This window comes from Stegostoma tigrinum, chromosome 43, assembly GCF_030684315.1.
Source record: "Stegostoma tigrinum isolate sSteTig4 chromosome 43, sSteTig4.hap1, whole genome shotgun sequence".
Lineage (NCBI taxonomy): Eukaryota > Metazoa > Chordata > Chondrichthyes > Orectolobiformes > Stegostomatidae > Stegostoma > Stegostoma tigrinum.
In genome coordinates this window covers 8,989,963-9,015,723 of record NC_081396.1, presented here as the reverse complement: position 1 = coordinate 9,015,723, position 25,761 = coordinate 8,989,963, and the positions used below count along the sequence as shown (strand labels likewise).

Below are 25,761 nucleotides of genomic sequence, written 5' to 3'. Positions count from 1 at the left end.
GAAACAGAATATCTCACTTCCGAGATGTCTTATTCATAGGCATGGGTACGTCATGCACTGCACGCTTGTGCATATTTTTCATCGCCTGTTTGATATTTCACATTTTTTTAATCGAGGAGACCACACACTGGGTCAGTCCTTCACTTTGCAACATTGCCAGTGCTCATGAATAAAATTGCTATCTTATCAGAATTGAAGATAAACCAAGCCTGAAGAATGTCTAATTTGGTTTCTCCAATTAGTGTAATTATTGCAAAAGTCCAAGGTGTTTAATTGAGTCCCTGGAGCCTGGCATCAGGTACAAATGTGTCTATCATCCTCTGTAGTGCCAAATACAACTGCAGCTTGAGTCTGAAATGCACGGATTACCGAAAGGGCTGGTCTTTGCTATTTACTATCCAATCCTAGCAGCTATCGGAGTTCCAGGTATTTGTTCCTTGTTGAGTAAGAATGATATTAACAGCTTTTTTGAACTTTTCTCAGTTGCATTTACTCCTTCTTTCAGTTATCAATACTACAGCGTCAAAATTCCCATATTCTTTTTTGGTATTCAGTCTGGCAATGCAGTCACATTCAACGGGATTGTCTATTTAGGGCGCGTCATTTTGAGCGAGCCAGTGAGGTCACTTAGCGGGATGGCAGGTTTCTGGTTCAATTCCTGCACTGGCTGAGGTTACAGTGAAGGCCTCTCCTTCTCAACCTCTCGCTTCACCTGAGCTGCAGTGACCTTCACGTTAAGGCACCATAAGTCACCTCTCGCTAACGAGAGAGCAGCCCTATGGTCCAGTAACAGTATGACAACTTCACCATAGATTAGAATACCTCGCCTCCCTTTTTGAGAGACTTAATATCTCTGACAACCAACAAAACATTTTTAACGAATTGCTAGTTTTTTTTTCTCCCCCTGAACACTTATTTCTCCGTTTCAATAGCATGGCTTCTATACATTGCCAGCGTACTGATTTGCGTTGAGTGCTATCATTTTCTCCCGCTTCTTCTGTTTGTTGTTAGCACCAGAAACGAGAAGTTTTTATTTGTTGTTTTCCTAATGCCATTCCGACACAGCTACTGAGGTACTTCAATTTTACAATAGGATAGCACTTATTGTTGGTGATGGAATATTAACAGCGGCTTCTTTATAGTTCAGTGAGATTTTATATTCGGCATTTATTTGCACATCTTCCACTTATTCGGTCGGCACAGGCACAACACACTGAACAGTGTAATATTCAGTCAAAACTGATGTCGTGCGGCAGGATTTGAAACCAAAATCATTGGACTCAGAAGACAGAGTACTGCCAACAGAGCTGTACGGAGACTTGATCTGTACTGTTGCTTTATTGTCTGTCACAAAAAAATGTTGCATCAGCTTAAAATCATTATCAGGTGCCAGCTCAAAGCTCTTTGCGTTTCGAGATGAGCCTGTTTCAGTGGTTTCTCCTGGATATCTGCTTCAAAGTGAAACTGTTCGGATTGTTTGATATTCAACGTTGTCAGCTTCTTTTAGCCATTTCCTTGGTTCATATAATATTCTCGCTTCTTCAATCTACCAATGTTTCCGAGTACTTTTAGCTTTGCTCCTCTGCACACATTGCCTGACGGCACAATGGAATGAATTTCCTGCAACTCAATCAAAAAGAAAGAACATCAAAACGGTGAATGTATCCTTATTGCCACTGTTACATCATACTGAGAGTTTGCTGCAAATTACAGATTTTTCAGCACTTGAATAGAAATATGTTCAGTGCAAGATATGGACTCCTTTCTTTCTAATTACTTCGAGCAAGTTAAGCATTATTAAATGTCTGTTTTTGTCTTTCTTTGTCTACATCGACATTTTACAACATCATGTACTCATTCATTACATCTCTTTTTCATAGCTAACCTCTCAGTGATTCTAATCCTGTCACGGGAAAGGTGCGGACTTTCCAAATGCATCGCATATTATCTGGTATCCATGGCCGTGACAGATGTCCTTGTCATTATCACAGCTGTGATATTAAACCGGATTGTGGGTATTTATTTCCCAATGACATTCTTGTCCATTACCCCAGTCTGCAGTGCCAGCCTTACAGTTATATATGGAATCAGAGATTCTTCTGTCTGGGTAACTGTCACTTTCACCTTTGATCGATTCATTGCCATTTGTTGCCAGAAGCTGAAAATGAAATATTGCACTGAGAAAGTAGCGGCTGTGGTCATAGCAACTGTCTGCATTCTGAGCTGTCTCAGAAACATCCCTTTGTATTTTATTTATGAGCCTTCCTTTATCATTAACGGTGTACCTTGGTATTGCGGACTCAAATCAACATATTACACCTCACCCCACTGGGTTGCATTTGACTGGATAATAGTCATTTTAAATCCTTGTCTCCCATTCATTCTGATTTTGCTGCTCAATGTCCTCACTGTCAGGCATATTGTATTGGCCAGTAGAGCCCGCAGGAGACTCCGGACCAGAAGCAATGGAGAGAATCAGAATGACCCAGAGATGGAAAAACGGAGGAAGTCCATTGTCTTACTCTTCGCAATCTCAGGCAGTTTCCTTCTGTCGTATTTATTGGTTCTCCTGACTTTCCTCTGTGTTCAAATTGCAAATGTCAGTTATTTCTCAGGTTCTAATTACAATGAATCGAATTTTCTTCTTGAGGAAGGCGGATTTATGCTTCAACTTTTGAGTTCCTGCATCAACCCATTTATTTATGCAGGCACCCAGTGTAAATTCAGAGAGCAGTTAAAAACTTTGGTGAAGTTCCCCCTGACACTAGTGTTTAAACGTTTTAAATCATGATAAGAAGAAAACTACATAAATCACAGTAAAATGCAATTTGAATTCAAGTTTATAGTTTTTCCTTTTTTATGTTCGTTTGCACAGTTCATCTCGATTACACTGTTCTTTGAATTCGCCTTCTGTGCATTCTGTGATGTGACTAACAGTCCCTGGAGATACACACACACTTGTTTGGACGAACGCATGGAATTAAAGTGACAAGAAATGATTCAAAAAGGAAAACGTGTTTAAACCCAAGATATGTCTGGTCTCGCCATCTTAATCCTGCATAAAACCTTGCATCAAAGGATTGTGATGATCTGTGATATGCAAATTGTATAAAACAGGACACAATGACGATTTCCAAAGTTCTCAGTGGCACTGATATTATGAAAGAGGTTTCTTTTATCCCTCAGTACAACTCTTAGAAAGCAAGGGTGTGCCATCTGGCTCAACGATCCTGCTCTGCCTTTCAATAAGATCACAGCAGATATCTATCGTGGATGCAGCTCACCTTAAACACCCACCAAACAATATACTTAATTCCTTTGCTGTTCAAAAACCTATCCATCTTTGCCTCAACAACATTCAACGAGGTAACCTCAACTGTTTCAATGGGTAGGCAATTCCTCAGATTGACAACCCTTTGGTCCTCCTCAACTCATTCCGAAATCTGCTCGGCCTTATTTCGAGGCTATGCACCCTAGTTCTATTTTCAACTACCATGGGAAAAAGCCCCCTGCTTCAATCTGATCTATTCCCTTCATTATTCTATACGTTTCAAGAAGATCCCCAATCATTCTTCTAAATTCCAGTCAATGTAGTCCGATTCTACTCAATCTCTCCTCATAAAGAAGCCTTCTCAATTTCAAAATTAACACCCCTCGGGTATTGAAGGATAATAGTACATCTGCCTTCTACATTAGCTGCTCCATCTTCGAACCATCTTTTTGTGATTTATGCAAAAGTAGACTCAGGTACTTCTGTACAGCAGCATGCTACAATTTTCAACATTTAGCTATGAGTCTATTTTGTTGTTATTTCTACAAAAATGGGTGACTTCACATTTACCAACATTTTAGCACATCTGCCAGTCTCTTCCCCACTCAACTAACCTCCCTATATTTCTCTGCACACTTTACTCTACCCCTCATTTTAGCGTTATCTAACGCAATGCACTTGGTCCCCAACTCTATATCATCTATTTGAATAGTAATCAATTGCTGTCCCAAGACTGACCCCTGAGGTACACCACTAGACACTGACCTCCAACCAAAAATCAACAATTTTTAAACACACTTTGCTTTCTATTAGTTAACCAATCCTCTATCCATCGTAATACATGAGCCATAATGCCATGAATCTTTATGCTATGCAGCAGCATTTTGTGCAGTACCTTGGAAAATAGCTTCTGGAAATCGAGCTTCATTACATCCACCAGTTCTGCATTTACCACCGTGCTTGTAATGGCCTGCATTTCACGGAACTATGCTGTGTCTGCCTCGTGGGACAATTTCTATCCAGATGCTTCGTTATTTCTTCCTTGACTACAAATTGAAGCATTTTCCACACCACATAAATTGAGCTCATTGGCCGATACTTTCCCATATTTTGTCTACCTTGTTTCATAAACAGCAGCGTCACATTTGCTGTTTCCCTTAACTTCATTCCAACATTTTCCTGCAAGGAAGAGAGTCTGTGCCAGTCATTCTGCTGTTTCCAATGTTTACATCTAATTTCCGAACTGAAAATCCACACTCCTTAATTTTCTGTTCACCTGATTCATAACACAAGTGATAAAGTCAGTAACAGCTAATTCACCACAAAGCGACTCGTTGCAAAATCAAGCAATGAATCTGGTAATATGTGGAGCTGGCACTGAGAAACAAAATGATCATGAAAGCTGCCAAATTTTCATCACAAACCAAACTACTTCATTAATGTCCTTCAGGAAAGTGAACCAGTTATTGCTTGCAAGCGTCGGAATGAGATGGAGATTTCAGAGAGTCAGGGATGAAGAGTGTAATTTGGTTAAAGCAGGGCCACAGTTGGGCAGAGACCCCAATTGCTCACTCCAGCCATGTAGAAGGACATTGCAGATATATGTGAATGCCAGGACTTCCAAGGAGCACACAGTCTGACCTGTCTGTCATCCAGTTCTGGGTCAAAAATCGCATGGTTCCAGATTATAGTCCCAACTGGTTCATTTGAAACCACAAGGTTTTGGAGATTCGCTCCTTCTTCAGGTGTTAGCGACAGAGGAAATACAAGACACAGCATTTTATGTGAAAGATCAAAGAGTCATACCACTGATGATGATGGACGAAACAAACTTAAGATGCTGCTCAATCTTCAATCAGTTGGAAGTTTTTAATTGGTTAATATGTATATGTAAATCCCCGAATTCCTTTCGAGTCACTGTTCTGAGAGAACTGAAGTATCAGTGTAAGGAATTCCCACACACACTCTCTCGCACTCTTTCGTGCGCACTCTGTCTCTCTTTCTCTTCCACTCACGCAGTCTCCCTCTCTCACCTCAGACTCACTCTCCCAGACACAGACACATCCTCTCCTCCCACACGCAGATACTCTCTCTTGCTCGCACACACAGGCACTCTCTCCCCGGTACAAGCAAGCGCTCTCTCCCGCAAATGCACACATTCTCTCTCTCTCTGTCACACACACACACACACACACACACACACACACACACACACACACACACACACCCTCTCTCTCTCTCTCTCTCTCTCTCTCTCTCTCTCTGTAGCTTGTGGTTGGTTGGCTCACTGAGCTCTTTCGTTCGTTCACAGATGTTTCATTCCCTGGCTGGGTAACGTCATTACTGCAGCCTCCGATGAAGTGCTGTTGTATTTTCCTGCCTTTTATTTAAACCCGGGTGTCCATTGAGCTGGATTACCAGCTTTCTTTCACAATGGGGTGTTTATGGGGTCGAGCTCTATGTGTTTGTTGATGGCTTTCTCAATGAATGGCAGGCGGAAAAACACAACAGCTCTTCATCAGAAGCTGCACCGATGACGTTACCCAGCAGTGTCATGAAATGCCTGCGAAACAACGAACCAGATCGGCGAGTGAACCAACGACAACCCGAGCTGCACATCTACTCTCAAGCCTTAGACACTCTCTGTCCGTCCAGCGCACACAGACATTCTCTCACGCACAGACAGACACTCACTCTCCTGCACTCGCCCACACACTTTCTCTCTCACACACACAGGCTCTCTCTCTCTCTCTCCCTCTCCCACACAGACACACATATACACACTCACTTTCTCTCTGCCCCTCCCACTTACACACACACACACACACACACACACACACACACACACACACACACACAAACACACACACACACACACACACACATTCATCAATGGGGTGAATTTGTATTTGAAAATACATTCCATTTTTGTTCAAAGAGCACACAATTTATAGTTGGTCAGTCAATGTGGCATTTATAAATTCCTACTTTAGAAATGAAACCAGTCTGATTCCAAACTTAAACAGAAACAGATTGTAAATGCGGCCTCAGATCTGACATGCATTGTGTGACCAAAAATGTCATCTCTTCTTTGTACTGATCAAACCTTTAGTTCTCTCAGGACAATGACATGAAAGGAATTTCGGGATTTACTTCTACATCTATATCAAGTAAAGCCTTCTCCTTGATGAAAGATTTAACAGCACCTTACGGTTGTTTAATACATCCTCATCAGTGGTGTGACTCTTTGATCTTTTACTTATAAATTCTCTTTCTGATGTGATCTCTCTCACGAACACCTGAAGAAGGAGTGAATCTGTTGGACAATAACCTGGTACCCTATGATTTCTGACCTTGTCCGCCCCAGTCCAACACCGGCACCTCCATATCCAGTACTGAATGAGTAGGAACTTATGATCTCCCAGCTGGCAGCTTCCTAACTCTTATGCCAGTCATGCCCAGGAGTGGGGCAGTCTCCTGTCAACGTCTGAGTAGCCTTGGAGGGGAGTGGGGGTGATGGGGAAAGAAACCGCCTGATCTGAGCCGTATTCCTGGAGAGGGAATAAGTAAAGTCTGTAAATAAGCAAGTCTGTGACCATTCAAAGAACAAAGAAAATTACAGCACAAGAACAGGCTCTTCAGCCCTCCAAGTCTGCACCGATCCAGATCCTTTATCTAAACCTGACACCTATTTTCCAACGACCTGGATCTCTCTGCTCCCTGCCCATTCATGTATCTGTCTAGATACAGCTTAAATGGTGCTGTCATGCCCGCCTCTACCACCTCCTCTGGCACCACATTTCAGGCACTCACCACCCTCTGCGTAAAGAACTTTCGACACAGATCTCCCTTAAACATATCCCCTCTCACCTTGAAATCGTGACCCCTAGTAATTGGGTCCCGCACTCTGGGAAAATGCTTCTTGTTACCCACTCTGTCTGTACTTCTCATAATTTTGTAGACCTCAGACTGGTCCCCCCTCAACCTCCATCTTTCTAATGTAAATAATCAGAACCTACTCAACCTCTCTTCATAGCTAGCACCCTCCATACCAGGCAACAGCCTGGTGAACCTCCTCTGCACCCTCTCCAAAGCATCCACATCCTTTTGGTAATGTGGCAACCAAAGCTATTCATCTGAACTGTGGACGAACAGGAGTCAATTTTCAGCCTTTGAGAAGTTGAAGTTCAAGAATTATGCAATTTGATTTGTCCCATTTTATTTGGCGTTTCCCTCTGACTTTGTTTTCTGTTCTCATTTTTCTGATTTTCCTACTTTGGAGGTTTCTATTCACACCTCATGCAAAACACTTCTTTGGTGTTTTGACTGCTCCCACTGGTTTCACAACATAAACCCTTTCATCACTTAATTTCTCCAGCCTCCCACTCTACCACAGACATTCTGTTTTGTTCATCTTCCCACTTCCGCCCAACATCCACAACCTGGCGCTTCCCACTTGCACACGGATCTGAAACCGTAACTCAATTTCCGTCTCTACTGAATCTATTGACGCCATTGGTCATCTCCAGCACTATCTCATCGCGGTTCAGATTTTAAACATTCACAGTGTTTGCGGTTATTTGTTCGTTCACTGAGCCAGTTGTTCCCTGGTATGCAGATGTTTCACTACTGTTACAGACAACATCATCAGCGCAACCTCTAATCAAAGAGGTGTTCTGCTCTGTTCCGAATTTATATGATCCTCTGTTGTGACGGGTCTTGTCGCTGTTTTCTTCAGCAACAGTCTGTATACAGGGCATATTTCTATGTGTTTGTCAATGGAATCCCATGTTGTGAACCAGGCCTTGATGGAAATTAAAATTATGGGGGCAGACAAAGGGTTAAATCCCACAATGATCAGCAGGATGATGTTCTGATTTATGGAGTGTTACAGTAATCAATAGAATGCTGTACCTTAACAGAATGAAGTGCTTGAGCATAGGTCAAGGGAGTGTAAAACAATGGTAGGACCCCTAGGTTAGCTATTAATGGCAGCTTAATTAAGTTAATTAAAGCATGTAACATAGAAGTAAGGACTAGCATGATGTAATGGGGTCAACCCGAGGTGAAAGATCATTGTGGCAGATGTAGTAATAAATAAGAAACTTGGACAAGATGGCTTCTCGATGCAAATTAGTAACAAAATGGCTTCTAGGCTGCGAACTTTATTAATTCTGCGAGAGCTACATAAATCACTGACCCTCAGACTGCTGCAAAGGAAGACAGTAGACAATGTGGCAGGAAATCATCAGGATGGAATAGGTTAAGTCTAAAAAGTAGAAAACCACTGTGCCAGAAAGTAGAGAACCGCTGTAGCAGAAAGTGATTCGGAAGACGAATAGCTTTAGCGAAATAACATGAGCTAACATAATTGGTCTGCTGCATAGCTTTGGAGAGATAACAACTGGTTATGCTGATAATCTTTGAGGAAAGTATGATAACTAAAAAGTATAAAGAATCACGGACCCTGAGATTCGGGGGCAATCGGGAAACCATTTTCTGATTGTCACAGCTTTTGTTTGCAAATAAAAGTTTAACTTCCTGAAGAATTCTCCGCGTCTTCTGTACACAGGGCATATTTCTATGAGTTTGTCAATGGAATCCCATGTTGTGAACCAGGACTCCAGAAATTCCCTTGCACGTCTGTTGCTCACTTGTCCCAGTATAATCACTTTGTCCCAAACGAAATGATGGCCTTCATTGACTGTGTGTATCAGGACAAGTGAATATTGGTCATATCTTTTCAATGCCGGCTGGTGTTTGTGAATCCTGGTCATCAGTTTCCTCCATGGTTCACGAATGTCATTGGGTGGTGGAGAGGAGGAAGGCGTTTTCCTCCCTCCTCCCTCCCTGTTTTCCAGGACACCACAGCTCTCGGGGAGAGCATTTTCCTTGAGGAACCAGATATCTCAGTTTCAGGAGAGAAGCAGGACCTCAGGTCTCCGCCCAGACACAGAACAGGCCTTGATGGAGTGCATCGAGGACGTTCCTGCCGTGACCTGCAACCCTCACTGCAACTGGCCAAGGACGGCCACCTAGACGGCATTCGGGCTCAGTACTGGGCACTGGTGATGACACCGGAATCCATCCCCAGTAAAGTTCTATACTTCCTCGTGCCACCCCACCGAGATCCCCCTTATCCCCATCGAGGAACACTGGCACTTTATGAGGGTATTCATGGTGGTCGTGATAGAGTCCGGCTGACTCTCAAGTGCTGGAAGGATTTTAGGCTGGTCTTCTGATCCACCAAGGCTGTTTGCCACACACTCAGCCTGGCTCAAGATAACCAGTAGTGGTTCACGTTGTGTCTCAGTGCACTCAGAAAGAGGGTGAGGGACCTGAATACCGCTCCATGTCTGCCCTCTGAGCATTTTTAACAGTTTCACTGGTGACACTTGCTCACTACTACTGACAATGAAGATTACCATAACCAGCCTAAACATTGCCGGCAGCTTGTATTCACATTGCAGATTCCAGAACTTCTTGGTCCTTCTCAGGACAGGAAGTATGTGGTGTGATTCCTGCAAGAACCCAATACTGCCACGGGAGACAAAGCCACCAGGTCTCTGGACTGCCAAGGAGAGTCCACGTAAGTCACCTCACCCACACATCAGGCGGGATGGCTATCTTGCTGGCCCCATATTTCCAGCCGGAGATTTCGAGGGTCAAGGAGCCTGTGCCAGGCCTTTTGCTTAATCTGACGGTGTGGCTGGTGGGACGAGGGGGGTCACAGTGCTTCACTTCATGAATATCTAGGCTCCCTTAGTCAGGCTGAGGCAAATGCGCTTCGACAGAGATGTGTCCATTCATCTCGCTTTCATCAATGAAAGCCAGTGCATAGTCCACAGGGAAGATTGTAACTGCTTCCTCGAGGACGTGCGCCAAGGTGGTGCCCAATCTGGTTTGGTATCGGCGACGAGCTTGTGGGATTGAAAAGGTCCTTTGACCTGGTAGACACCTGGTGAAATGTCCAGCCTGACTCCATTGTCTGGGGTCAGTGCATTGAGGACCGACTGCCTGTACATTTCATGAGCGCATACCTCTTGCATTCTGGCAGCCTCCATGCTGCTAGTGCCATGCAGAGACCATTACTTGGTGTGGGAGTAGTTCCTTCTATCTGGCTCACGTCCACATGCGATCAGAGAATCCCAACGGTGTGAAAACAGGCCATTCGGCCCAGCAACTCCACACTGCCCCTCTGAAGAGCATTCCACCCCGATCCATTCCCCTACCCCTCCATTTCCCACGTCTAACCCACAAAACCTGAACATCCCTGGGCATTACGGGCAATTTAGCATGGCCAATCCACCTAACATGCATATTGTTTGGACTGTGGGAGGAAAGTGGAACACCCGGAGGAAACCCACGCAGACAGGGCGAGAATGTGCACACTCCAAGTACTCACCCGAGGGTGGAATCGAATCCGGGTGCCTGGCGCTGTGAGGCACTAGCGCTAACCACTGAGTTAAAGTGATGCCCTGGCATTTTAACAAACTGCTCCCGGACGACGAGCTGTTCCAGAATTTGTTTTGTCCGTTCTGGGCTGGCTGGAGAAGGAAACGGGGACAGTGCTTCCTCTCCTTGAGGCTCTACTGGGACGTGGGCACAGCTCACATCTGCATCTTCTGTCAGATGTAAGCGAGGGGATCAAAAAAAGATGGAAATCCAGGATGAGGGTTTGGAGAAGGAGGTGCTCGGTCTGGAGTCATGTCTCAGTCAACCTGATGTAGACACGGCCCTGTTAGGGTTGTAAGAAGAGAAGCTCATGCGCTTCCAGGGCACACAAGTGAGGTTGTGAATCTGGCTCCTCCAGGACCTGGACTGCAGCTCCCCCTTCTTCTATCCTCGGGAAGAAAGGCACAGTGCTCATTACAAGTTCCTTGTCTCGAATCTGGAGGGCATCAAGGCTCAGATTCTCACTTATTACATGGCTCTCTTCACTCCCGATCCATCCAGTAAGGACACTCACAGAGTTTTGTGGGAGGATCTGCTGTAGCTCAGCCCAGAGGATGCCAGAAGACTCGATTCTCCTGTAACTTTGAGGAGCTGAGTGGCACCCTTGTCCAGCTCTTGAGGAGCAAGCAGCGGGTGCTGGACCGGTTGACTGTGAAGTTCTTCAGAGTATTCTCGCTCATCCTGGGTTTGGCGACTCTATACGGGTCCTGGGGAAGTGCCTTACAGCAGAAGAGCTGCCGCTTCCTTGGTGGAAGGTTGTCCTCGTGCTGCTACCAAAGGAAGGGGATCTTTGTTCACTTAAAAACTAGCATCCGGTCTCTCTCCTCAGCATGGGCTATAAAACCTTTGCCCAAGGGTGTTGGCTTCTACCTGGCATCTGTTGCTGGCCAACCTGACCAGTCATACACGGTTCTGGACTGGAAGCTTGACGACAACTCCCATCTGTCCAGGATTAGAGGGCAGCGTTGAATGTACTCAGTAAAAGAGGCCAAATGTATATGAGGAAAACAAATACTTTTGCAGGCAGCACATGGTCAGGATCTGGAAAGCATGACTCGAGAGTCTGGTACAGGCAAATTTAATTCAGGCATTCAAAAGGGAATCGTATGTATATTTGAACGTGAAAAATGAGCAGCACTATGAAAAGAAAGTAAGAAAATTGAATCAAATAAGACGTGAATTTGGAGAGCTGCACAGATGTGATGTGTGACATGGAGTTTTCCAATTTATAATGAAAATTATTATCGAGGAGGTAGTGCTGAACATGTTGAAATGCATAAATGTGAATAGCTCCCAGGAATCCAATCAGGTATATCCTAGAACTTTGTGGGAAACTTGGGAATTCATGGCTCGACCCCCTTGCTGAGACAATTGTATCCTCAATAGACTTGAGTGAGGTGCCAGAAGACTGGAGAATGGCTAATGTGGTGCCATTGCTTATGAAAGTTGATGAGGAAAAGTTAGGGAACTATCGACCGGTGAGTTTGACGTCAGTGGTGGGAACATTGTTGCAGCAAATATAGACAGGATCTATATGCATTTGTAATGGCAAGGACTGAACAAGGATAGTCAACATGGCTTTGTGCATGGGAAATCGTGAAATAGTAACTTGATTGAGTTTTTTGAAGAAGTGATAAAGAAGGCTGATGAAGGCAGGGCAGTGAAAATTGTCTAGACCATCTTCTAAAGGCGTTTGACAAGGTTCCACATGGTAGACTGGCTAGCAAGGGTAAATCTCATGGAATTCAGGGACGGTAGCCATATGGGTACAAAATTGATTTGAAGGTAGGAGACTGAGGGTGATCGTTGAAGCCTGTGACCAGCAGTGAGCCACAAGGATTGGCGCTGGGTTCATTTTTTTTTTAATTTTGTCATTTATAGAGTTATGCTGCATGGAAACAGACCCTTTCATCCAACTCTTCTATGCCAACCAGATATCCGAATTTCATCTAGTCCTGTTTACCAGCATTTGGTTTTATCACTCCAAACCCTTCCCATTCATGTGCCCATCCATATGCCTTTTAAATGTTCTAATTGTACTTATCTTCACCAACTCCTCTGGCAGCTCATTCCATGCACAACCATCAGCATGACAAAGTTTCCCCCTAGGCCCGTTTTAAATCTTTCTCCTCTCACCTTAAACCTATGTCCTCTAGCTTTGGACTCCCCTACCCCGAGAAAAAGACCTTGGCTATTCACCCTATAGATGCCCCTCATGGTTATATAAAACTCTATAAATTCACCCCTCAACCGCTGACGATCCAAGGAAAATAGCTCCAGCGTATTCAGCTTTTCCTGATTGCTCAAGTCCTCCAAACCCAGAAACATAATTATAAATCTTTGCTGCATCCTTTCAAGTTTAACAACACCTTTCCTATCGTGGGGAGGCGAGAATTGAATGCAGCATTCCAAAAGTGGCCTAGCCAATGTCTTGCACAGACACAACATGACACTGAAAATCATGTACTCAATGCACTGACCACTAAAAGCAAGTGTAGTTAACCTTCATCTGTACCTATGATTCCACCTTCGAGAAACAATGCTACCGGAGTCCAAGGTCTCTTTGTTCACCAACACACCCCAGGACCCTAGCATTAACTGTATATGTCCTGCTCTGATTTGCCTTCCCAAAATGCAACAGCTCACATTTACCCAAACTAAATTCCATCTGCCGCTCCACAGCCCATCTGATTGACCTCCTGTTGTACTCTGAGATAGCCTTCTTCACTATCCACTGCACTACCAAATTTGATGTCATCTGCAAAATTACTAACCTTTCCTCCTATATTAACATCCGAATTATTTATATAAAAGTGTAATTTCCGTGCTATATCAATCAATGTCTCTCATCCATGAACATTAACACATAAAAAAAATTGTGTTTTCTTGCATCAGTCGCACCAAATGGTTATCACTGTAAACTTTACATCTGAACATCTTATTTGGTATTTAGACCATTTAAATTTGAAAATTTTAGAACTTTAAACTAAAGTAAGAGGTTTAAAATTGAAAAGATCTTGAGACGTAGATTGAAATATTCAATGGCGAGTCTCTGACCCAGCATTCCGCGCGGTAGAGAATATAGCCTGGGCACAAAACAAAGCGAGGCGCAGGCGTCGTATTGTCCAAGTGTATAGAGCATGCGCGGAACGGCGGCTTCAGCGCGAAGTCTGCATTTACCTCGGCTCCACGAAGGGTGAGATTGAGACGGGGCGGAGGGAGCGATAGTTCCCGGGGATGAGTGGAGAGGCTTCGGAAACGTCTCTTCTGAACTACAAATTCGAAACGTAACCTCCGGTCCCGCCGTTTGCACAGAACCGGGTCCCAAACTCCGAACTTTACGCTGTGTGCTACACTGTTCCTTCACTGGGGAGTAACTAGACAGTACGGCGCATGTGCGCCCCCCCCCCCCCCCCCCCCCCACTCCGCGACCTGTGCCGCCACCGGGGCAACAGTGGACGGAGCCGAAGATAACAAATGTGAGGCTGGAGGAACACAGCAGGCCAGGCGTCATGAGAGGAGTAGGAAAGTTGTCGTTTCGGGTCGGAACCCTTCTTCAGAAATGGGGGAGGGGAAGGTGGCTCTGAAATAAATGGGGGGGGGGGGGCAGTGATAGACGGTGGATAGTGGGGCAGATAAGCGGAGAGAAGACAGACAGATCAAGGAGGCGGCGATGAGGCTAGTGGAGGTAGGTGGTGGGGGTGGCGGTTGGTCAGCGAAGTGGGAGGAGCAGTTTGGTGGGAGAGAAGATGGACAGATCAAGGAGGTGGGGGTGAGAGGGAGGCTGGTCTTGGATGAGGTCGGGGGCAGGGAGATTTTGAAGCTTGTAAAGTCCACATTGAGACCATTGGGTTGTAGAGGTCCAAGACAGAATATGAGGTGCTGTTCCTTCAATTTCCAGGTGGCATAGTTGTGACACTGGAGGGGGCCCAGGATGGACATGTCGAAATACTTAGTGACTGGGACATGTTGTTTGTTGCGAACCGACAAAGCAGTCTCAAAGCCTCTGCTTGGTCTCCCAATATAGAGGAGGCCACATCGGGAACAGCAGATGCAATAGATCAAATTAAACAAATGTTCACCTGTACATCCGCTAATGTAGATGGTTTTCTTAGGACCTGGGATGGAGGTGAAGGGGGAGGTGGAGGGGCAGGTGTAGCACCACCTGTGCAAGGAAAAGTGCCAGGTGTGGTGGGGAGTGTAGAGTGGATGAGTGAGTCACGGAGAGAGCGGTCCCTCCGGAAGGCAGATTAGGGTGTGGAGAGAAATATATCCTTTGTAATGGCGTCAGATTGCAGGTGGTGGAAGTGGCAGAGAATGATGCATGGAATCCGGAGGTTAATGGGGTTTTACATGAGGACAAGGGGAATTCTATCTTTGTTTTTATTGTGGGGAGGGGATGTGAGGGCTGAGGTGTGGGAAATGCAAGATATGGGGTCAAGGGCATTTTTGACCACTGGACAGGGGGATGGAAAAACAAGGACATCAGGGATGTCCAGGAGTGGAATGCCTCATCCATGGACCAGACAACACCTCCCAGTTGCGAACCACTTCAACTCCCCCTCCCACTCCATGGATGACATGTCCACCCTGGGCTCCTCCAGTGCCACAGCGATGCCACCCAGAAACCCAATGGTCTCAATGTGGACTTTACAAGCCTTAAAATCTCCTCTCCGCCGACCTCATCCCAAGAGCTGCCCCACTTCTCACCCCTGCCTCCTTGACCTATCTGTCTTCTCTCCCACCTGTCTGCTCCTCCCACTTCACTGAACAAACCCTACCTCTACTTCCTACCTACACTTACCTTTACCAGCTGCATCCCCACCTCCTTGACCTGTATGTCCTCCCTCCCACCTATCTGCCCCTTCCTCCTCACTGACCAACCCCTATCCCAACTTCCTACCTACATCACCTTTACTGGTTTCATCCCTACTTCCTTGACTTTTCTGTCTTCTCGCCACCTGCTACACTAACCACCCTCTATCACCACACCCCAACTACTTATTTCAGAGCTCCCTTCCCCTCCCCCATTTCTGAAGAAGGGTCCAGACCCAAAACGTCAGCTTTCCTGCCCCTCTGATGCTGCCTGGCCTGCTGTGTTCCTCCAGCCCCATACATTGCTATCTCAAACTCCAGCATCAGCAGTTCTTACTATATCTTAGTGGATGGATCATGCTGACGATTAGTCAGAATTGAGACAACTTGTCCATCAAGATGCAAATGCCCTTTGCACTCAATGTCTTAACGATAAGGCAGAGCGGCTGCACAAAAGAAACGAAAATGAAGCAGATTTTACCACCTCGTGGGACATCCTGCCCCATGTGCCTGGTTTTCTTCAGTCGCATGAGGTCCACCACAGAAATTTACAACACTGAGTAAACATAATTTCTGGAATTGCAGGATGCCAGCTGCAAAGAGGAAATATGCAGCTAGGGGGATGTAGGGCCATCAACCTGCATCAGGAGGAGGGATTGTTGTGAATGTTAACCTGAATTCATTTTGGAATCTCCTTCTACAAGGAGTGAGTTTGGGACAATTTGGACACAGCAAACTAAGCCAAAAAGAATGCTGCCTCACAGCACCAGGGACCTGGGTTCAATTCCAACCTTGGCTGACGGCCTGTGCAGAATTTAGATGTTCTCCCCATGTCTGCGTCAGTTACCTCTACGTGCTCTGGTTTCCTCCAGTAGTCCATAGATGTGCTGATTAGGTGGATTGGCCATGCTAAATTGCCCCATAGTGTGCAGGGATGTGCTGGCTAGGAGGAGTAGCCACTAAGTGCAGTGTTGTGAGGATAGGATGGGATATGCTCTTGGAGGGTCGGTGCAAATAGTCTGCATCTGCACTGTAGGGATTCTGTGATTCGAGTGCCTGTCTCTTCACAGTTATTATCCTGGACTGACAGTGGTAATTTTCTGAATTACTTTCACAGAATATTCAAAGAGGAGTGGCAGTCAGGAAATTTCAACCAGGCATCACATCAAATACTGCCAGGATCACTCAACCTGAGTTTTATCAGCCTCTGAATGTAAGCATTGAGTTCAAAGTCATTAGCAATCATTGCATAAAATTTCTTCCTCACACTCTCTCTGTGGGTCTTACACAAAACCATAAATATCTGTTTCGTAATTTTCTCATGATCAGCTAGTGCAAAGAGCTTTCCTTTATCTGCCTTGACTCAGTCAGATATTTCTTGTGAATTTTTTTAAAATCTGTTTTACATAGATATAACTTTAAAGTTTAATCTCGACATTTATGCATCACGAGCAAAACAGAAAATGTTTCCAATTCCCAGTTGGCTCTGGAGAAGTTGATGTTTGACTTTCTAAAGCTTTTGCAGTCTGTGTGGTGAAGGTGCTCCTACAATGCTGTGTGTTAAGGACTTAGAAGTGATTTTCTCAGCGATGATGAAGAATCATTGCTATATGTCCAAGTCAGCAACAATGATTTGTTCTTTAATACTGCATTTCAGATAATAAAACAATCCGAGCAATTTTACACGAATGTTATATAATAGAACTTAATACTGAACCACATTAGGGGCAGCACAGTGGCTCAGTGTGTAGCACTGCAGCCTCACAGCACCAGGTACCCAGGTTCAATTCCAGCCTCAGGTAACAGTCTGTGTGGAGTTTGCACATTCTCCCCGTGTCTGCCTGGGTTTCCTCCCACAGTCCAAAGACGTGCTGACTATGTGGATTGGCCATGCTAAATTGCCCATAGTGTTCAGGGGTGTGTGTGGGTTATAGGGGAATGGGTCTGGGTGGGGTGCTGCAAGGGCGGTGTGGACTTGTTGGACCAAAGGGCCTGTTTCCACGCTGTAGGGAACCTAATCTAATTAGGAGATGTTCGGGCAAGTGACTAAAACCTTGGTCAAAAAGGTAACATTAATAAATATCTTCAGGGAGAAAAATGAGTTCGACGTGGGATGTTTAGGAAGGAAATTCCAGAGCTTGATACCTCAGCAAATGAGAGAAAAGCCACCAGTAGTTTGGCACTTTAGGCTGGGAATGCTGAAATGACCTGAATTCTATGAGCACAGAGCTATTGGAGGGTTGTGCAGACACGACAGAGATAGGATGCTGACAATTATGAAGGAAAGCAAGGATGAGCATTTTAAATTTGGGCGCTTATTAATCACCTTTGTTAATTAGTGTGCACTGGGTGGCTCTGATCAAGACTTGGTGTTAGTCCATGCGCAGCAAAGTTTTGGATGGCCTAAAGATTTTAGGAAAGTTCAAACTGCTGGCCCCACAAGTTATCACATTATTCAGTCAATATTACAAGCTACCTCCCTTCTCACGAGCTCTCTCTCAGTTCCTTTCATATGCTTTAATTCAATTTAACAGGATGTTCGAGGTGGAAGATTGACAACCCAAAAATCACATCAGTGTTTGGCAAAGTTGCTGAATTTATCATTGCCTGATAAGATTCTGACTATGGAAGGAGAAGGCAGTGTTGATGAGCTCACTGGGGACAAACCATGGAAATGTGTGGACTGCAAAGTGGGATTCAGGTATCCATCTCAGCTGGAAACTCATCGACGTACTCACACCGGAGAGAGGCCATTCCTTTGCTCTGTCTGTGGGAAGAGATTCGCTCTGTCATCAGACCTGCTAAGACACCAGCGAGTTCACACTGAGGAGAGACCTTTTAAATGCTCAGACTGTGGGAAATGCTTTAAAAGTTCCGGGAACCTGCTGTCCCATCAGCGTGTTCACACTGATGAGAGACCATTCAGGTGTTCTCACTGTGGGAGTCGTTTCAGGCGATCGTCCCATCTCGCTGTACACCAGCGAACTCACACTGGGGAAAGATTCACCTGCTCCAAGTGTGGGAAAGAATTCACTCGGTCATCCAGATTGCTGAAACACCAGAAAATTCACACTCAGCCGAAACAATTGACCTGCCCTGAATGTGGGAAGGGATTCACCGAGTTGTCCTCCCTGCTGAGTCACCAGCGAGTGCACGCTGGGGAGAGACTATTTATATGTTCCAAGTGTGGTCAGGAATTCATTCATTCATCCAAGCTGCTATTAGATGAGGAAGTTCAAACTGGGAAGGGGCCATTCACCTGCCCCGAGTGTGGAAAAGAATTCACTCTGTTAGCCACTCTGTTGACTCATCAGTATGTTCATGCACCACCATTAACTTGTCCTGCGTGTGTGAGGGATTCTCTCTGTTAGCCACTGTACTGACATCAGCATGCTCACACATCATCATTAATTTGCACGAAATGTGGTAAGGAATTTACTCAGTTGGCCTACTCTTTGAGATGCAGCAAGTTCACAATAGATTGATTGGATTTTTCTGTTAATCATATCCAAGACTGGTCTAATTTAGTGTCTTCATAATAAAGCAAGCGCTCGGTAACAGTCATCACTACAAGATTGAATTGCCCATTCATTTTTAGGGAGAGAAGAGTTAGTCTATGACAAGACGTTGGAAGTCAAATGAAGGCAAAGACATAAGTGGCTAAACTGAACTGAAATATGTAGTTTCTGGGTGACTAGATGAGACAGTGTCAGACATTTGAGAAGATATTTCATTACATTCTGCAACTTTGCTTTCTGGTGTGAAAGAAGGATTCTAGGAGAAGGCTCCACACCAATGGATAACTAAGAATATTAAAGAGTGCATAAAGTTAAAGAGAGCAAGTTATAATTGTGTGAAGACGAGAAAGAATTCAACAATCGTATAGATCAACAATCAATAGTATAGTATAGAAAAACAATGTATGAAATGAGAGTATGAGATGAACTGGCTGAAAATATGAAAATAGAGGTTCTGAAAGTGTTCTAAAATGAAACGTATTATTCTTCTACTGAATGAGTTTGGGAATGAATATTGGATATTAAGGAATTCACAGAAATGTTAAACAGATATTTTTGGGGCATGTGCATTGTATATAAATAACATCACAAATGTAACAGAAAATCAAGGCATGAAAGGGAGAGAGAAACTTGGAAATAATTGCAATCATCAAGGAAAGGATACAGAGGCAATGATCAGAGCTAAAGGTTGACAAGTATTCAGAATCTGATAGCCTGCATCTTGGACTCTGAAAAGCAATGGTTGTGGAGATCCTGCGTGCTCTGGTTCTAATTTTCCAAAATATTCAGGATTCCATAAAGATTCCATCAAATTAGAGAATCACAAATATAATTCCTCTATTCAAGAAATAATAGAGACAGGACTCAGGAATCAACAGGTTTCTGAGCCTGATATCTATCACAGAGAGGTCGTTAGAATCAATTGAGGATGTTATAGAATGATACTAAGAAGATTGAAATGCAGTCTACAGAGTCCATGTGGATTTGTGAAGGGAAATAGCATTTGACAAATTTATTAGTGTTCTTTGAGGAATCAATGTGATGTGATATTTCTAAGTGACATTTTGAAAGGTGACAACACGAAAAGCTTCTAGTGCAGAGAATGATATGAATATGAATACCAGATTGGTTAGATAACAGGGAGCAGAGAGTGGAGATAGTTGGATGAATTTTGGGTCAATGAGCTGTAATTAGTGAAGTGCCACAGGGATCATTGTTGGGACCTCAATTTTCTTAATTCATATCAATGACTCCAGTGATGGGACTGAATATATCGTCACACATTTGTTGATGATTTAAAAGCAGGCAGGAAATGAAGTTGTGAAAAGATAGGAGGCATTTAGGATAAGTGAGTGGGAGAGAAAATGACAAATGGAATAAAATGTAAAAAAAAATGGACTTGTGCAATTTGGCAGGAAGACTAGAAATGAGGCATGTTTGAGTTAGAGATTAGGGGTGGCATGGTGGCTCAGTGGTTAGCACTGCTGCCTCACAGTGCCTGGAGCCCCAGGTTTGATTCCACCTTTGGGTGACTGTTTGTGTGGAGTTTGCATGTTCTCCCTGTGTCTATGTAGGTTTCCTCCCACAGTCCAACAGTGTGCAGGCTAGGTGGATTGGCATTGCTAAATTGCCCATAGTGTTCAGGGAGTGTGTAGATTAGGAGGAATATGCGGATGGGTTGGTGTGGACTTGTTGGGCCGAAGGGCCTGTTCCTACACTATAGGGATTCTTAAAAAAAAATTACAGAACAATGAGGCATCGAGAGGCCTGGCTGTCCTGATTCATTCATCACAGCACACACAGCAAGTGAATAGGAAGGGAAATGGAATGTCATTGCTTCTCTAAACTGGTCCCTGTAAAGAGAAGTCTGTCCTGTGATGAAAAACTGAGTCAGTCAGGCCTGGGATCTCCGAAATTTGGAAGATTGAGAAGTAATCTCATTAAAATATACAGAAATCGGGAGGCCATTTACAATATATTTTCCAAATGACCTTGTTTCTCTCTATCTCTGTATTCTGCAGTCACACAACTATTTGGAATACCAGTCCTTTCTCATTCCATCCTCTTTGCCTCCCTGACTTTAATTACTCCACCAGTGTTGGCTTTGCCTGGATGTGAAGCTCTAAAATGACCTCTCTAAACGTCTTTTCCCTCTCACTTGGTTATAGATGCTTGTTTGACATGGGATCTCCCACTTATTAGGATGCTGCTTGGACTGCAGCAATTCAACTATGAAGAGAGACGGATGGGATGGGGTTGTTTTACCTCATGTAGAGAAGGCTGGCTGGTACCTGATTGAGATGTACAAAGATATTGAGGGAAGTAGATAGGAAGAAACTTTACCTTTGGGAGAGGGGTCACCAATGAGGTGGGACAGTCTTAAGACAAACCCCAGGAGGTGCAAAGTGGATTGCATGGATTTTCTTTCATTCAGAGAGTTGTAGACAATGGGAACCTGCTGCCTAAAATGGCTGGAATGCTCAGGCATTTTGGAACTATTTTGATCAGCATTTGAAAGACCACAACATACAAGGCTTTGAGTCCAATGCTAGAAAATGGGATTAAAACAGAGATTATTGAGTGCCGGCACGTATACGACGGATCAAGGTGCCTCTTTATATGATGTCAATCTCTACGACTCTATTAAATACCATTCTTCATGTCAATCTTTACTTCAACTGTTTCTTGAAGAAACTCCTTTGAAGACTATTGACACATTGTATTACTTCAAGCAAGTTAGAAAGCAAGCTTGATACTATTTCGTGTCATCAGTTTGTGCAGAGTAAGTAGCAATTAGTGGGATTACCCAGATTAGTGCAGTTTTTTGGGATGTGGATTATTTTAAGGCTCAAGTCTTGGTCTTACAACATCAGGTGAACTCCTGTGGACAGTGTTTAGAATTGTGGTCTGTGCTGAGAGTGGAGCTGATTGAGTTGTCAGAACTGTAGTGAACTTCAAAAAACTGCTGTATGGGAACTTTCCTCTTCATTCAATGACTTCCTGCTGAAGTTGATTCTGAATAAAACAGGTCACTATGAATCTCAATTCTTTTGCAATCTTTGGAGTAAAGTTTACAAATTTAAATCAGCTGTAAAGCAGAAAGAAAGTCCTCATGTGTATTTTGTATCTTTCACATACTCAGAATGTCACAAAATGATTCAGTATACGTTGAATTTTGTAAGGAGCAATGAGGGGCAGAACTAACTAAATGATATGACTTTAAACAAGAGTACCTGGGAGTGCATTACAACAAATCTTTGAATGTGAAATGTTATGTTGCTCAAGCTTAATGATCCTTAGTTAAGATTTCCTAAATCTTCATAAGTCATTGATTCATTCTCAGCTGCTATATTCTGTTCAGTTCTGAGGACCAGACTTTAGGAAATATGTCAGGTCTTTGAGAGAGTGTGGGGTCAGTTTCTCAGTATCAGGGATGAGGGGTTTTAGTTCATTAGAAGAACAGGAGAAACTATTCTCAGAAGAGTATGAGGAGGGGAGGAATACTGCAGGGAGTAACTCCCATCCTGATTCCCCAAAGCCTGTCCACCATCTACAAGGCACAGGTCAGAGTCTAGTGGAAACCATCTACTTGCCTAAATGAGTGCAACTCCAATAATACTCAAGAAGCTTGACACCATCCAGGAAAAAGCAGCTGGCTTCATTAACATCGCTTGCACAAGTATGCATTCCACCTACCACCGTGACTGAGTAGCAATATTAAATACTATCAACAAGATGCACCTCAGAAATTTGCCAATAATCCTGAGACAGCACCATTGCAACATAAGAACTAGGAGCAGGAGTAGGCCATCTGGCCCCTTGAGCCTGCCCCACCATTTAATAAGATCATGGCTGATCTTTTTGAGACTCAGTTCCACTTACCCACCCACTCACCATAACCCTTATTTCCTTTACTGTTCAAAAAATTATCTATCTTTGCCTTAAAAATATTCAGTGAGGTAGCTTCAACCACTTCACTGGGCAGGGAATTCCACAGATTCACAACCCTTCGGGTGAAGAAGTTCCTCCTGACCTCAGTCCTACATCTGCTTCCCTTTATTTTGAGGCGATGCCCTCTAGTCCTAGTTTCACCTGCTAACAGAAACAACCTCCCTGCCTCCACATTATCTATTCCCCTCATAATCTTATGTTTCTATAAACATATGTTTATAAACCCTGAGCACGTCCATCTAGAAGGACAACGTTAGTAGATATATGAAAACGCAATCATCTGCAAGTTACCTTCTGAACCACTCACCGTCCTGATTTGGAAATGTGTTACCATTGCATCAGTGTCACCGAGTCAAAATCCTGGAATTCCCTCCCTAAGGGCATTATGAAGCAACTTCCAGAACATGGACTGCAGCGATTCAGAAAGCAGCTCACTGCCACCTTCTCGAGGGCATCTAGGGATGGGCAATAAATGGTGGTCCAACCCACATCCCACTGGAGAACGAGAAAGGTAACATCACTCTCATCAGGGTAGAGAAGTAAAGGAGTGATGCGGCCTGTCACTCGTTTACTCCCTCTTATTGGAAGACTAGCCACACCCATATTGTACTTAAACCCCACCCTTCACTAATTCTTATTGATGACCAGTTTGTTTATCTTGGTGCATTTTCAGTCTCACTGATTGAAGAAGATTTCAGCTGATATCCTAAATTAATCTAGTCCCATTTTCCAGCAGTTGGACCATAACCCCCATACCCTTCTTATTCATGTACCCATGCAGATGCCTTTTAAATGTTGTAACTGTACCAGCCTCCACCACTTCTTCTGACAGATCATTCCATACATGTAACACCTTCTGCACGAAAAAGTTGCCCCTTAGATCCCTTTTATATCCTTCCCCTCTCCCTATGCCCTCTAGGGAAAAAGACCTTGGCTATTCACGCTATTCATGCCCTTCGTGACTTTATAAACCTTTAAAAGGTTACTCCTCAGCTTCTGAAGCTCCAGGGAAAATAGTCCCAGCCTATTCAGCCTCTCCCTAGAGATCAAACCATCCAACCCTAGCAACATCCTTGTAAGTTTTTCCCCCAAGTTTCACAACATCTTTCCTAAGCCGGGAGACCAGAATTTCTTGCAGTATTCCAACTTGGGCCTAACCAATCTTGTTGAATGGCTGAGCAAACTGAACAGAGAACTTTGGGAGTTGTCATCATGTACTGTTTTATACAATTCTCATATCCCAGATCATCATACTCTTTAACATGAGATTATATGCAAGATTGAGATATTCAGACTAGACAAATCTTGGTTTCCACCACATTTTCCTTCTTGAATCACTTCTTGTCCCTCTAATGCCATGTGTCTGTACAAACAAGTACAGTTGTATCTCCAGGGACTGCTGATCGCACTACAGAAGATAAAACAGCAGAATTCATGAGGACAACCTAATCAAGATGACGTGTGAATGAATGAAAAAGGAATTGACAGACAATAATGTTGAACTCAAATTGCATTTTATTTTGATCACTATTTAAACCCGTGTCAGGGGAAATTCCACCAATTTCTTTAACTGCTCTCTGAACTTACACTGGGTTGTTACAGGAATTCAAAAGCTGAAGCATTTACCAACCTTCCTCAAGAATAAAATTTAATTCATTGTAATTTGAACCTGAGAAATAAATGATATTTGCAATTTGAACACGGAGGAATGTCATATATATGACATATAATATATTGATTGGAGGCTGCAAACAAAAGGTACATTGTTAGTGATAAAGCAAAGCTCATTAACAAACTACAAAGGAATATTTCTGATACAGCTCACAGACGTGCAGGCAGTTGCTGTAACCACAGATGATACTTTTACCCAGACAGAAGAATCTCTGACTCCATAAATTAACTCAAGACTGGCACTACTGACTGGGGTAATGGGCAAGAATGTCATTGTATTTATTTCCCAATCTGGTTTAACATCCCAGCTATCATAATGACCAGAACATAGTCACCACCCTGAATACCTGAAAATATGTGATGTGTTTGGAAAGATCACAACTTTCCCGTGGCATGATAAGAATCACTGAAATGTTAGCAATGAAAAAGAGATGTAAGTGAACACATGGTATCAACAAATGTAGATGTGGCCAAAGAAAGACAAAAACAGACATGTGGTTGTGCTTAACTTCTGCAAATAATGGCAAAGAGAGAAGAGAGCCCAAATGTTGAACTTAAAATAGTTCTATTCAACTCCAGACAAAAAACAAATCTCCAATTGGCAGCAAACTCTGAGTATTATATAACAGTGGCAATAAAGACATATTCTCAGTTTTGACAGCCTTTCAGTTGCCGGAAATTCATTTCATTCTGCTCTCAGGCAATTTGTACAGAGGAACAAAAGCTTAAAGTAGTCTGAAACATTAGCAGATTGAAGAAGCAGTAATATTATATTAAACAAGTAAATGGCCAGAAAGAAGCAGACAATGTTGAATGTAAAGAAATCCTAACAGTTTCACATTGAAGTAGATATCCAGGTAGACAACACTTAAAAAGAAAACTCAACTCTTAAACAGAAAGAAATCTGGGACTGCACCTGATAATGATTTTAATCTAATGCAACATCATTTTGTGACAGACAATGTACAGTTCTGTTGGCAATGTTCTCTCTTTTAAGTCCAATGATTTTGACTTCAAATCCTGCCGCAAGTCTTCAATGTTGACTGAGCTTTGCACTGTTGCATTTGTGTGAAACCAATG

General features: G+C 43.6%; 1 protein-coding gene across 1 annotated transcript; it reads left to right on the top strand.

Annotated features, from left to right (window-relative positions):
- The first annotated feature begins 13,870 nt into the window (after positions 1–13,870).
- On the top strand, positions 13,871–24,766 carry LOC125448992 (gastrula zinc finger protein XlCGF49.1-like). Its single transcript, XM_048524529.2, has 3 exons — positions 13,871–13,922; positions 16,659–16,754; positions 18,076–24,766. Exon 3 carries the CDS (start codon positions 18,166–18,168, stop codon positions 18,910–18,912), a length of 747 nt encoding a protein of 248 aa, XP_048380486.1. The 5' UTR covers positions 13,871–13,922; positions 16,659–16,754; positions 18,076–18,165; the 3' UTR covers positions 18,913–24,766.
- Positions 24,767–25,761: the final 995 nt, after the last annotated feature.